General features: G+C 49.9%; 1 protein-coding gene across 8 annotated transcripts in view; it reads right to left on the minus strand.

Moving 5' to 3' along the window:
- Positions 1-13,920, minus strand: part of LOC119950617 (rootletin-like) — a 136,616-nt gene that overhangs the window by 19,271 nt on the left and 103,425 nt on the right. For all 8 annotated transcript variants that reach the window (XM_038773206.1, XM_038773210.1, XM_038773209.1 and 5 more), the window contains exons 32-33: positions 3,240-3,389; positions 2,429-2,629 (exon numbers count right to left, since the gene is read on the minus strand). In XM_038773206.1, the coding sequence (XP_038629134.1) occupies positions 2,429-2,629; positions 3,240-3,389 (351 nt within the window). The remainder of the gene's footprint in view (positions 1-2,428; positions 2,630-3,239; positions 3,390-13,920) is intronic.

A 13,920-nucleotide genomic window follows, 5' to 3' on the forward strand; every position in this document is an offset into this window, starting at 1 on the left:
AACCACAGGAGCACAGGGCTTGCTCCATCTGTAAGGCCAGCACTGCTGAAAATGCAGCACAACAACAACAACAAAGATGCTGTATTTACATACCACCTTTAACACAATGTAATGTCCTAAGGTGCTTCACAGGAGTATGACAGAACAAAGTATGACACCGAACCACATAAGGAGGTTATTAGGTCAGGTGACAGAAAGCTTTGTGAAAGAGGAACGTTTTGAGAATACCTTAAAGGAGGTAAGCGAGGGAGAGAAGCAGAAAGCTGCAGGGAGGGCAGCATGCGGCGCAGTGGTTAGCACTGGGACTGCGGCGCTGAGGACCCAGGTTCGACTCCCGGCCATGGGTCACTGTCCGTGTGGAGTTTGCACATTCTCCCAGTGTCTGCGTGGGTTGGACCCCCACAACCCAAAGATGTCCAGGCTAGGTGGATTGGCCATGCTAAATTGCACCTTAATTGGAAAAAAAATAATTGGGCACTCTAAATTTATAAAAAAAGAAAGCTGCAGGGAGAGAATTCCAGAATTTGGGACCTCGGCAACGGAAGGCACGACCACCAATGGTGGAGCAACATTGATTGAAAAAGAGGTCAGAATTAGAGAAGCACAGATATCTCGGAGGGTTCGAGGAGATTAGAGAGATAGGCAGGAGCAAGGCCATGGGGGAATTGAGAATGGATGAGAATTTTAAAATCAAAACGTTGCTCAACTGGGAGCCAGTGGAGGTCAGTAAGCACATGTGTGATAGGGGAGTGGGACTTGTTCAGAGTTAGGGCATGGGCAGCTGTGTGACCTCAATTTTATGGCGGGTATAATGTGGGAGACCAGGCAGGAGAGCATTGGAATAGTTAAGCTGGATTTTCATTCTCGAGGCGGATAGCAGAAGATGGAAATGTTCTTCCACTTCAGTGCAAAGTGCCAGGCAAGGCAGAATTTTCACTGTTGTGCAGGAGGTGGGGGGGGGGGGGGGGGGGGGGGGGGGGGGGGGGGGGGGGGGGGAGGAGTGGCTACTGTGTGGGCTCCAGTTGGGTGAGTCAACCTGGGAAAGAGTTCAGAGGCAAGCCGGGTGCCAAGGTGAGCTGTTTAAAAGGCCTCACTGTGCATTCTTGGCTGAGAAGCAGGCATCAATTAGAATGTTGAAACACCTGAATCCAAGGGAGGGCAATGCTTGATTGACAGCTCTGATCTCTCCTGTCAATTACACACTGTGTACTTACACATGATACACGGTTTCATGTGCTTGCAGTTTCTGCTATTGGCACTTCAAAGGATCTGGATGATTGATACATTGGTTCTACAGTGTACCGTGTGTGAAAGGGGATGGGAGTGCTATACCTTGGCATGGGTCACATGGGGGCATCATGGGGCGGTGGATGCATACCTTGGCATGTAGGGCATGATCTTATCTTTCAAAAGGTTCCTTCATGCAGACTATGGTTCATGACACCACTGAGGTGTCGTAAACCATGGCTCTTTCAAAGGCTGGCCCAACAGCATGTAAATTGCAGAGGATTAGTATATGCCTATCCCCACAATGGAGCCAGCCAGGTCAGGAGTGCAGGATACAGGCTTGTGACCCAAGCCAGCCTGCAACCTTCAAAGGCACTCCTGATAACCGAAAAAACCTAGGAATGGGGGTCAGGAATCCTGGAATCAGGTGCCAGCTGCCATTTTCAGCCCTCCACAGAGTCTCTCTGACTCCATGGAAATCCAGCCCGTTGAGTCCAGAGATAACAAAATCATGAATGAGGGTCTCAGCATCAAATGAGATGAGACAAGGCGAACTCTGTCAGTATCTAATCTGTTCTGTTGTTGGATGTTAAATACCGAGTGGTTGAAGGTAATAAGGTGAACAGGAGTTGGGTTTTGGTTAATTCATTATACTCGGGTGTGTATATAAAGAAGCACTAGCCAGCACTGGAGGAGATTATATTAAGACTGGACAAGTAGGCTCTGCAATAAACAGCCTTCACCAAAGGATCCTAGTTTCAGTGTCTTCTTTGTGGCCAGACTTGGGATATCAGTCGATTAAACTCAAGTAATGTTAATGGAGGTGGAACTAGGTGATCGTAGAGATGGCATGAATGTGAATACAGCACTGGGGTTTAAACCAACAGAGTTTGAGTTCTGCACTAGGACATTTAGAAACCTGAAAATTCCAAAAGCCCAAGAAGGAAGTTAAATAATGGATCTCTGAATTCCTTCTTCCTTCCAACAACTTTCAGGCATTCTAAACCCAACTCTTTGTGCCCCGACGTCCTGATCACCTCTCCTACCTTCCCCAACTTTGGCATCTCCTTTGGTTTCTCAATTTAAAAGAAGCATTACCCGCGCCCCAAGGATACATTTCCACCCCGATGTCACTTGTCACCCGCTGTTTAATCGGGGCAGGTTCTGATTGTGTTTCAAAGCCCCGATATTTCAGACCCACCTTGTCCAGCGTCTTTTTCAGGGCGCTTTTATCCTTCTCCAGGCGGATTGATGACCGCTCCAGCTCGCGCTTCTCGTTCTCCAGCTGAGCGATGGCGCGTTGCAGGACAGTCAGCCGCTCCTGGAGAAGATGTTTCTCCTCCTGCAGTTTCTGAACACTCCGCAATGCCAGCTCGTCACCTTCCTGATGCTGCTGCAACATCTGAAGGCAGGACGGAGAACGGCAGGCAGTGTTTAATCTCCAATGAAGACAATGGGCGCGATCCAACGTCCCACGCTGTGCCCGAAAAGCAGTGCGCCGCAGCGCTGATAGAAGCCGGGAGACCCCGCGATCACGCGAGACTTTGCGTATGTAAATCCAGCCCACACACATTTTAACAAATCCCACTCCCCCACCCTAGCCCCGTAGCCCCACCTAACCTACACATGCCTGGACACTCAGGGACAATTTAGCGTGTCCAATCCACCTAACCTGCACATCTTTGGACTGTGGGAGGAAACCGGAGCACCCGGAGGAGACATGGGACGAAAGTGGAAATACCACACAGACAGTGACCCAAGGCTGGAATTGAACCCGGGTCCCTGGAGCCGCGAGACAGCAGTGCTAACCACTGTCTCACCGTGCCTGCATGGTAACCTTTTATGATTCATGTCGCAGGATACCCAGATCCTTCTGTGCCTCAACTCTGCAATCTCATTGCGCAAGAATAATATATTGCTAATATAGTACCTGTGTATCTGTGCTTGTACTAATACTGTACAAAATTCAACACTGAAAAGGAAAGTAGCACATTAGAGTACAAGGCTCTCACCTCCTGATGTTTGCGCAGTTGACATTCCAGCTCCACCTGCTGATGCTCCATGTCCTGCTGTTCATTCTGGAGGATCTGGACCCTGTCAGACAGTGAAGTTTTCTGTTTCTTTGTCTCGCTAACAGCCTGACGTGCTGCCTCCAGACGCTCCTGCCAAAAGACAATTCAACTCTCAGCGTCAGTCATACTCAGGGTCCATCCACAGGTTAGAAGTAAATTATTTTTTAAAAAAAATTTAGAGTACCCAATTCATTTTTTCCAATTAAGGGGCAATTTAGCGTGGCTAATCCACTACCACACACATCTTTGGGTTGTGGGGGTGAAACCCATGCAAACACGGGGAGAATATGCAAACTCCACACGGACAGTGACCCAGAGCTGGGATCGAACCTGGGACCTCGGCGCTGCGAGACAGCAATGCTAACCACTGTGCCACCGTGCTGCCCCAAGGTTGGAAGTAAATTAGATGGAGGTTTCCCAGGTATGAGATTCTTTGAGATGCCTGGCTCTCACTCTGTGCAGAACCCATCTGATACCCCAACAACGCCTGCTCCCATTAACTTTGCTTGATTTTCCCCCTCCCTCTGAGAAGAGTGGGGTGCAGGCCCACTGCACAGTCCACCTCTGATACCTGATCCAGGCGATTGTCGTATATGCTAGTGATGGGTAACCTAGGCTAGTGAGTGGGCCTCATGAGTGACCTCCTTATCTCAGTGGGCGGCAAGATTGAAATCAGACTTGTTCACTAACCACGACCCCATGAATAAGAGTAAATAGATTTAATACATGCCGAATATTTCATAATGAGTTATAGAAATGCTTACTTATTTATACAGTATTATTATATAGTTTTATTACTATTTATGTAGTAACAATCATCACTTCAAATGTGTAAAAACAAAATAGATATTTACAACGTTGGACACAGAGTCAGCGCACGGCTCTCACAGTCAATGTTGTGAGCAATCAGCACGCACCTCACTTCACTCGTCCTTGCTTTATGTGCGAATCACGTCAGTGATACCGGTAGAAAATAAACTATCAACCGCAAATCCACCCCCCCCGCTTACTTCTCGGTGCCTCAAGTCCAGCTGCGTTCAGGAGGGAAGAGATTGAAGACAGCACAGAAAAACAGGGAAATAAGGGAATCTCCAAAGATGGGACATTGTGCCAGAAACACTGTGTAGTCATCACCACAGGTGGCCACTACAGACAGCAACAGAACAGTCTCAAGTATATTCCACCTCCACAATGCCAGTGCAATGGCAGAGGGATGTCAACATCTCCTTGAATGGCAAGGGACTGAATTACAACAACATACCGTTTATCTTGGCGTTACCCTTGACTGAATGTTGACATACAGAAAACATGAAATGAAATGAAAATCGCTTATTGTCACAAGTAGGCTTCAAATGAAGTTACTGTGAAAAGCCAATTGTTGCCACATTCTGGCGCCTGTTCGGGGAGGCTGGTACGGGAATTGAACCGTGCTGCTGGCCTGCCTTGGTCTGCAGTAAAAGCCAGCTATTTAGCCCTGTGCGAGCAAGGCAGCAGCAGATCAAAAGGCGAAACAACCTCCTCGACAAACTTGCTGCCACTTTATGGGGTGCCAATGCTTTAGCACCTCAGCTTTTGCCAGTGTCTATCTGACTGCAGAGTACTGTGCACCAGTATGGTACTGCACATCCCACATCAGTCTCGCAGATCCCCAGCTTAACACAACAATGCGGATCATCTGGGGTATCCTCCGACCAACTCAACTGTCCCTGGCAGCCAGTCCTGAGCAACATTCTGTCCCCATCACCCAATGAGCGAGATTGCATACAAGGAAAGCTCCTGGATGAGGTTTACATCGACCCCAATCCTGCAGCTCCCACAAGGACCGTCCCAATCCCATCTGTTGCTCGCCTACTCCTCATCACCTAACCTGTATGGCTAAGACCACCGTGGCAGGGAATAATTGCCGAGGCCCTATGGCAGTAGGATCCAACGATGTTGCGGGTTAGGTGGATTGGCCATGCTTAATTGCCCGTAGTGTCCTAATAAAAGTAAGGTTAAGGGGGGTGTTGGGTTACGGGTTATAGGGTGGATACGTGGGTTTGAGTAGGGTTGATCATGGCTCGGCACACATTGAGGGCCGAAGGGCCTGTTCTGTGCTGTACTGTTCTATGTTCTATGAATGGAAGCAACCCACCACCATTCAAAACCACTTTCTATCACAGGTGCGCACCTAGCTTCAAGCAGTCACGCCAACATTGGGCATTCCTCAACCATTTCTGCAACTGGCCAAGGACTTTGTGCAGCAAATCGGCATAAGTGCGCGCCTTGCGGGAACCCGGACTGCAGCTATAATTGCAGCTATATTGGACCCCAAACAGTGACTCCACATCACTGAAAGAATGCCCCCCTGATAAAGTCAGCATAGAGAGCTCCATTTAGCCACTGCAAGAAGCCAATGCCTGGCTTGGTGATTACTGCACACACACTAAAAAAAAAAATCACAATAGGTGTAACTTTGTCTTGTAAACAACGTGGACCTCCCATTCAGTGGAGTCTCCGCCAGTCTCCCAATTGTACCTCCAGAGTAATCCCCTAAAAAATGGTTCCTGGGAGTTTCCGCAGCGACTAGTAAGAGGACGGAACTTCCATCAACCTTTTACAAGGCCAAATAAGAGACCAAAGTAGAACCAAGGTGGCGAGGAGGCTCTCAGTCCAGACAATTGCCCCAAAGACTTTTACCTAACATTGTACCAGATGGGCCCCTTGCTCACAGGACCAAAGGCTGGGGGTCAGATACTCGGGCAACGTGTGGGCACAGGGCAGGCACATGGCAGAGATGCACCAGTTGTGGCACCTCACACCCACCATGCTTATAAGGTATGCTCGCACTGATACTGAAAACTGGCAAGCAATTTCAGGGCAGTGCATTGTAGCAAATTGCGAAATTGTAGCAATAATGAGAACAGAGTATGTTACAAATACTGGAGGATTGGACATTTTGAAACTCTCCCAGTATCTTGTTTGCCTTAAGGGAAATTTAGATTTGAACCATTTTGCTCACTTGCGGCAATCCAACGTGAATCTTGATCGGACTGGGCATGTTGTATCAATTACCTTGGCTCAGTGGCACAGTCTCACCTCCGAATCAAAAGTGACTTGAACAGGTAATTGAGGCTGACATGTTGCAGGGCAGTACTGAGGGAGTGCTGCATTGGCAGATGCCCTGTCTTTCGGATAATATGTTAAACTGCTCTGCCACTGAATATAAAAGATCCCCTGGCATTGTTCAAAGAAAAGTAGAGGTGTCCCCAATGTCCGAACCAACATTCACCCCTTCAAGCAACACCTGAAAAAGATTAGCTGGTCATTTATCTTATTGTTGTTTGTGGGAGCTTGCTATGCATGAACTGGCTATCTTATTCTCTGAAATTACCGCAATGCCCACACACACTTCAAATGTAATTCATTGGCTTTGGAATTTCACGAGGCTGGGAAAGGTGCTATATAAATGCAAGTCCCGTCTTTCTTTCACAGGTCTGGAAAATATCTGTGTCCATTCTTGCTATAATGTTTGTTTGTTTCTGTTGTGAATTTCCCCGAAGGCCACCCACACACTGTTTCTAAAGACTAATGTGGAATGGCTGCATTAACTGGGATGAAATTAACAATCACTGCAATGGTGGAGGACCAGAAAGCCGGGGCAACCTCGTCGCAGACATTTCCGGGAACTCTGCTGTAATTCTATATACTTCAGGCAATTATCTGCCTGCCATCCGGCCTTCTGTTCCTTCAACGGCAGAGATCCCACCTCCAGGATCTGCTGGCCAATCGAGGAGCTGGCAGATCTTCAGTCCCAGCAGCGCCACTTGGAGCAAAGGCCACAGCTGGGATTGCGGTTGGGCAGGACCAGCAGCCATGAAAGAGTGGAGGTAAGGGCACTCCAGAGCCACTCCATGTGGGAGTGGGGCGGGGGCTTTCTGAGGGGGCCAGCTCTTACCACCAGGGGGCCTTGGCATGGCCACAGGGTGCAATCAGGAAGGTTCCCTCCCCTCCACCTACCTTAAGCCAACTTTTACTGGGCAGCCTCCACACTGTATGTCCACCCCACCTCTAATAGAATACCAGCCATGATGGGATGAGGCCCTTAAATGGCTCTTAATTAGCAACTTAAAGAGTTTTAATTAGCCCCTGGGTGGGAAGGCCATTTGCAAACCTTCCCATCCCTGAATTAATTTTGGGAAGTCAGGAAGGCGACACGTACTCCATCACCCACCTCCGTCCCCACCCGATTCTTTAGCCCATCCTGCTTCCCAGTCCCTTCCCAAGGGTGGAATTACACTCTGCCCACTGTGTTGCTTGGCCATCCTTTTGTTCCTTTCTCACTCCTCAGTTCTTCCTTGTTTAAATCAGCCTCCTTTACATTCCCAATCCCCTTATCTCTTACTCTCCCCATCTCCCTCACTCAGCTGCTCCCTTTCTTGCTCTATTGTCTCACATCCCATCCAACGTTCCCTCTTGGTTGCGGATCTGCAGCAACCTCCGGAAGCCATGGCACAGAGGCCATGCACAAGCTGTCCCATTTCAGAGGCTTTGTGTGCACAGCCGTTTTTCAAAGGCATCCTGCATCGAAATGAACAGACCATGGACAATGCAACAAAATAATTAGAGGGAATTTTGATTCCACCCCGTCCGTTTTTTTAATATGCGGGTGAGGTTTGCATTTGTAAAGATGCATCTGGCGAGGAACTCTCTGACATGCAGCTAACGAGGAAGCAGACACTGGAAGCTCACTGTGAAAAAAAAAATGAAATGAAATGAAAATCGCTTATTGTCACAAGTAAGCATTCAAATGAAGTTACTGTGAAAAGCCCCTATCGTCGCATTCCGGCGCCTGTTCAGGGAGGCTGGTATGGGAATTGAACCCGTGCTGCTGGGCTGCCTTGGTCTGCTTTCAAAGCCAGCGATTTAGCCCTGTGCTAAACCAGCACCCTGTGGTGGGTGCAGTTCAGTTTGTCTCTAATTACCACGGCCATTGTACTGACTGGGACATTAGAGTTTGACACACACACACACACACACATACATACACACACTCTAGCAATTCTCAGTTTTTACCCAACTGTCCGAAGTCCATCGAGTGTACCTCGGAATAACGTGAAACAGGTTTGGCCAGCCCCCAGCTTTCTCCTGGGCTCCCAGCCAGGCTGTGTGTTGTTACAGGCCAGGGTGAGAGGAAACACGTGTGTGACTAGCTGAGACATCGGCACACGTTCAGGGTGTAACAAGATTTAAGGGGTCAACAGTCATGAGAGGTAGTGTGAAGGAGAGGAGAACAAAAGCAGACATTGTGAGACCCAGCTGTTTGGAACTGCACATTCATCTCAACTATGGGGAAGAACGTCAGAAAATGAAATGAAGAATTTACCACACAGAAGGAGGCCTATGGCAGAGTTTATTCTCGATGTGATCTTCCTCCCACCCTGTTGCATCTAATCCTGTCTGCATATCCAACCAGATCCTTTTATTTGGCACCTTTCCTGATGTCCAATGTCTCACAGTCAACGATGGAATCTATTTTTAAATAAATTTAGAGTACCCAATTCATTTTTTCCAATTAAGGGGCAATTTAGCGTGGCCAATCCACCTACCTGCACATCTTTGGGTTGTGTGGGAGAAACCCACCCAAACACGGGGAGAATGTGCAAACTCCACACGGGAAGTGACCCAGAGCCGGGATCAAACCTGGAACCTCGGCGCTGTGAGGCCACAGTGCTAACCGCTGCGCCACTGTGCTGCCCTCATTGTGGAATCTTTTTTTTATAAACATTTTATTGAGGTATTTTTTGGTATTATAACAACAACACAATAAACAATGTACATGAAACTATAAACATGGTGCAAAAACCCTCTCCCTTCCTTACAGGTCCCACCTTTATTAACTCCCTACTCTAAGCTAAACTAACCCCCCCTTTTCTGATGACGATTAATTTTCCGCGAAGAAGTCGACGAACGGTTGCCACCTCCGGGCGAACCCTAACAGTGACCCTCTCAAGGCAAACTTGATTTTCTCCAAACAGAGAAAGCTAGCCATGTCCGATAGCCAGGTCTCCGACTTCGGGGGCTTTGAGTCCCTCCACGCTAAGAGTATCCGACTCCGGGCTACCAGGGAAGTAAAGGCCAGAATGTCTGCCTCTTCCTCCTCCTGGATTCCCGGATTTTCTGACACCCCGAAAATCGCCACCTCTGGACTCAGCGCCACCCTTGTTTTTAACACCATGGACATGACGTCCGCAAACCCCTGCCAAAATCCCCAAAGCTTCGGGCATGTCAGAACATGTGGACATGGTTCGCCGGTCCTCCCGCACATTTTGCACACCTGTCTTCCACCCAAAGAATCTGCTCATCCAGGCCACTGTCATGTGAGCCCAGTGAACAACCTTGAATTGTATCAGGCTGAGCCTGGCACATGTTGCGGACGTGTTGACTCTATTCAACGCGTCCACCCATAGACCATCTTCTATCTCACCCCCAGCTCCTCCTCCCACTTGTGCTTCAGTTCCTCGGTCTGCGTCTCCTCTGACCCCATAAGCTCCTTATAAATGTCCGAGACGCTCCCTTCTCCTACCCCTCTGGAAACTACCCTGTCCTGAATCCCCCTTAGCGGTAGGAGCGGGAAGGTGACACCTGTTTACTTAGGAATCCCGCACTTGCAGATGCCTCAATTTGTTTCCCTCCAACCCAACCCAAACTTCCCCTTCAGCGCCCTCAAACTCGGAAAGCTCCCTTCTATAAATATATCCCCATCCTCTCAATCCTGCTCTCCGCCATATCTGGAACCCCCATCCATACTTCCGGGGCAAACCGGTGATTATTACAGATTGGGGACCAGACCGATGCTCCCTCTGCTTCCACATGTGTCCTCCATTGCCCCAGACTCTCAGGGCCGCCACCACCACGGGGCTGGTGGAGTACCGTGCTGGCGGGAACGGCAGAGTCACAGTTACCAATGTCCCAAACTGGTGCCGTTGCATGAAGCCGCCTCCATACGCTCCCATGCCGCCCCCTCCCCCACCACCCACTTCCTGATCATGGCTATATTCGCCGCCCAGTAATAGTTACTGAAATTCGGCAGCGCCAGCCCGCCCTCTCCCCGACTCTGCTCAAGCATTACCTTCATTACCCGCGGGGTCTTGCCCGCCCAAACAAAGCCAGTGATCACTTTGTTGACCCGGTTAAAAAAGGACAGCGGAACAAAGATGGAGAGACACTGAAACACGAACATGAATCTCAGGAGGACCGTGATCTTCACCACCTGCACCCTCCCAGCTAATGACAACGGGAGCGCGTCCCATCTCTGAAAATCGTCCTTCATTTGGTCTACTAGCCGGGCCAGATTTAATTCATGCAGCCGGTCCCATTCCCACGCCACTGAATCCCTAGGTACCTAAAGCTTCCCCTACTAATCTAAACGGCAGCTCCCCCAATCGCCTCTCCTGCCCCCTCGCCTGGACCGCAAACGTCTCACTTTTCCCCATATTTAGCTTATACCCCGAAAACCGGCCAAATTCCCCCAGAATCCTCATGATTTCTTCCATCCCCTCTAATGGGTCCGATACATACAGAACCAGGTCGTCTGCATAGAGTGAGACTCTCGTGCTCAAACTGCGCCCCCCCCCCCCCCCCCCCCCCCCCCCCCCCCCCCCCCCCAGCAGCTCTATTGCCAGCAGCTCTAGAGCTAGCGCGAACAACAGTGGGGAGAGAGGGCATCCTTTCTCGTCCCCCGGTGCAGTCTAAAATAGTCCGATGTTGTCCTATTCGTCCGTACATTTGCCACAGGAGCCTGATACAGTAACCTGACCCAGTCAATAAAGCCCCGCCCAAATCCGAACTGTACCAGTACCTCCCACAGATAATCCCATTCTATCCGATCAAAAGCCTTTTCTGCATCCATTGCGACCACTACCTCCCCCTCCCTACCTTCCGGGGGCATCATGATCATATTTATCAACCTTCTTTCATTGGCCACCAACTGCCTACCCTTAACAAACCCAGTCTGGTCCTCCCCAATAACGTCCGGAACACAATCCTCGATCCTGGAGGACAAGATTTTGGACAGCAGTTTGCCGTCCACATTCAACAGAGATATTGGCCTGTAGGATCCACACAGCTCTGGGTTCTTGTCCAGCTTCAGAATCAGCAAAATCGTGGCCATGTGACATCGTCGGGGCAGCACCCCTCTTTCCCTTTGCCTCATTGAACATCCTCATCAACACTGGCCGCAATATCCCAGAGAGCTTTTCATAAAACTACAATGAGTACCCATCCGGCCCCGGGGCTTTACCCGCCTGCATGGCCTTCAGACCCTCCACTATCTCTTCCAACCCGGTCGGGGCCCCCAGCCCTTCTACCAGCTCTCCGTCCACCTTTGGGAAATTCAGTCCCCCCCAAGATGTGCCTCATCCCCTCCGGCCCGGTAGGGGGTTCCGACCTGTACAGCCTACTGTAGAAATCCCTATGGTCTGAGATTGTGGGATACAATCCCGGCATGGTCTGAGATTGTGATCGCCGAGTACCCCGTGTCCACCACTCCTGCCAGTAAGGCCCTGCTCAAAATGAAGAAGAATTGATCCGGGAGTACACTTTATGTGTGGTGTGAAGAAGGAGAACTTCTTTACCCTCGGCTGCCCAAATCTCCATTGTTCCACCCCCCCATTTGCTCCATGAAATTGCCATTGCTGGCACCCTGCCCGTTTTCGAGCTTGACCGGTCCAAGCCAGGGTCAATAACTGTTGAAGTCCCCTCCCATGACCAACCTGTGCGAGTCCAGGACGGTATCCTCCCCAGCATCCTCTTTATAAACTCCACATAATAATAATCATCCCAATTTGGCTCATACACATTTACTAATACCACCTATACCCCCTCCAGTTTCCCACTGACCATAATGTACTGACCTCCCACGTCTGAAACTATTCTACCCGTCTCAAACACCACCTTTTTATTGATCAGGATCGCGACCCCTCTAGTCTTTGAATCCAGTCCCGAGTGAAAGACCTGACTGACCCAGCCTTTCCTCAAACTAATCTGGTCAGTTACTCCATGATGCGTCTCCTGCTACATTACCACATCCGCCTTCAGTCCCCTAAGATGCACAAACACACGTGCCCTCTTGGCCAGCCCATTTAACCCTCGAACATTTCAGGTGATCAGCCTAGTTGGGGGGCTTACTGTTCCCCCCCCCCCTTCGCCGATCAGCCATCCCCTTTTTTGGACCCGCCTCTAGCCCATGCTCCATGCCTCCACCGGCCCTCACCCAGGCAGCCTCCGCCCCCAACCTCCTCTCAGTCCCTTGGCACAAGTCCTTCCCTCGTCAGCAGAACATTTTCCTCCCTCCCTCCCCTAGTAACAACACTGTAACCCAACCCCTTTGATAAACCGAACATATGCACACCCCCCACTGTGCTTCTGTGAGCTAGCCCGCCCAGCTAGCTTGGTGGCCCCCGTCCCTGGTGCTGAATAGTCTCACACCTATTGTTCCCGCTCCACCTCCCCACCACCCGCTCATACAAACATACTCCAACATCAAACAGTCGCCACACAATTGCCCGACAGAAAAACACCAAAATCTAAACAAGCACGCCTCCATCCCCCAACAGTGCAAATGAAAACCTTAACTCACTCAGCTCTGCCAGTGGTCCCAAATCAATACAGAAGGCATTACAAACAGCTTCCACAAAACAAAAAACGAGAAACTTTTTTTAAAGAACAGAGAAACAAAAAGAAAAAAAAACATGAACGTTGCAGCAAAGTTCAAAAGTTCTCAGTCCACCACCAGTCCCTTCCTTTTCACGAAGTCCAGCGTGTCCTCGGGCGACTCAAAATAAAAGTGCTGTTCCTCAGAGACGTGACCCAGAGACGGGCGGGTATAACAGTCCGAACTTCACCTTTTTCTTAAAAAGGATCTACCTGATCTGGTTGAAGCCTGCTCTTCCCCTGGCCACTTCTACACTCAGGTCTTGGTAGACCCGCAGGATGCTGTTGGCCCATTTACAGTTCCGTGTCTGCTTGGCCCGCTGTAGAATGTGCTCCTTATCCAAATACCTGTGGAATCTCACCACATTGCCCTCGGGGGGATCTCCCGTTCGTGGTTTCCTCGCACGTGCTCTGTGATGTGAGCCTTGTCCACCTCCAAGGGTCGGGAGAATGCCCCATCCCCCAGCAGCTTCTCAAACATTTCTGCTATATATGCCCCAGCGTCCGCTCCTTCGGACCCCTCTGGGAGCCCAACGATTATCGAGTTCTGCCGGCGGGGACTATTCTCCAGGTCCTCCACCTTCTCCAGGAGCTTCTTCTGCTGATCTCTCAGCATCCCCACCTCCAACTCCACAGCAGTTTAATGTTCCTCCTGCTCAGCCAGCGCCTTCTCAAAATGCATTTTGGAAGATCAAATTCAAGAGCGGACTATATGGTCAATGGAAGGGTCTTGGGGAAAATTGATGTGCAGAGAGATCTGGGAGTTCAGGTCCATTGTACCCTGAAGGTGGCAACGCAGGTTGATAGAGTGGTCAAGAAGGCATACAGCATGCTTGCCTTCATCAGACGGGGTATTGAGTACAAGGGTTGGCAGGTCATGTTACAGTTGTATAGGACTTTGGTTCGGCCACATTTGGAATACTGCGTG

This window comes from Scyliorhinus canicula, chromosome 16, assembly GCF_902713615.1.
Source record: "Scyliorhinus canicula chromosome 16, sScyCan1.1, whole genome shotgun sequence".
NCBI lineage: Eukaryota > Metazoa > Chordata > Chondrichthyes > Carcharhiniformes > Scyliorhinidae > Scyliorhinus > Scyliorhinus canicula.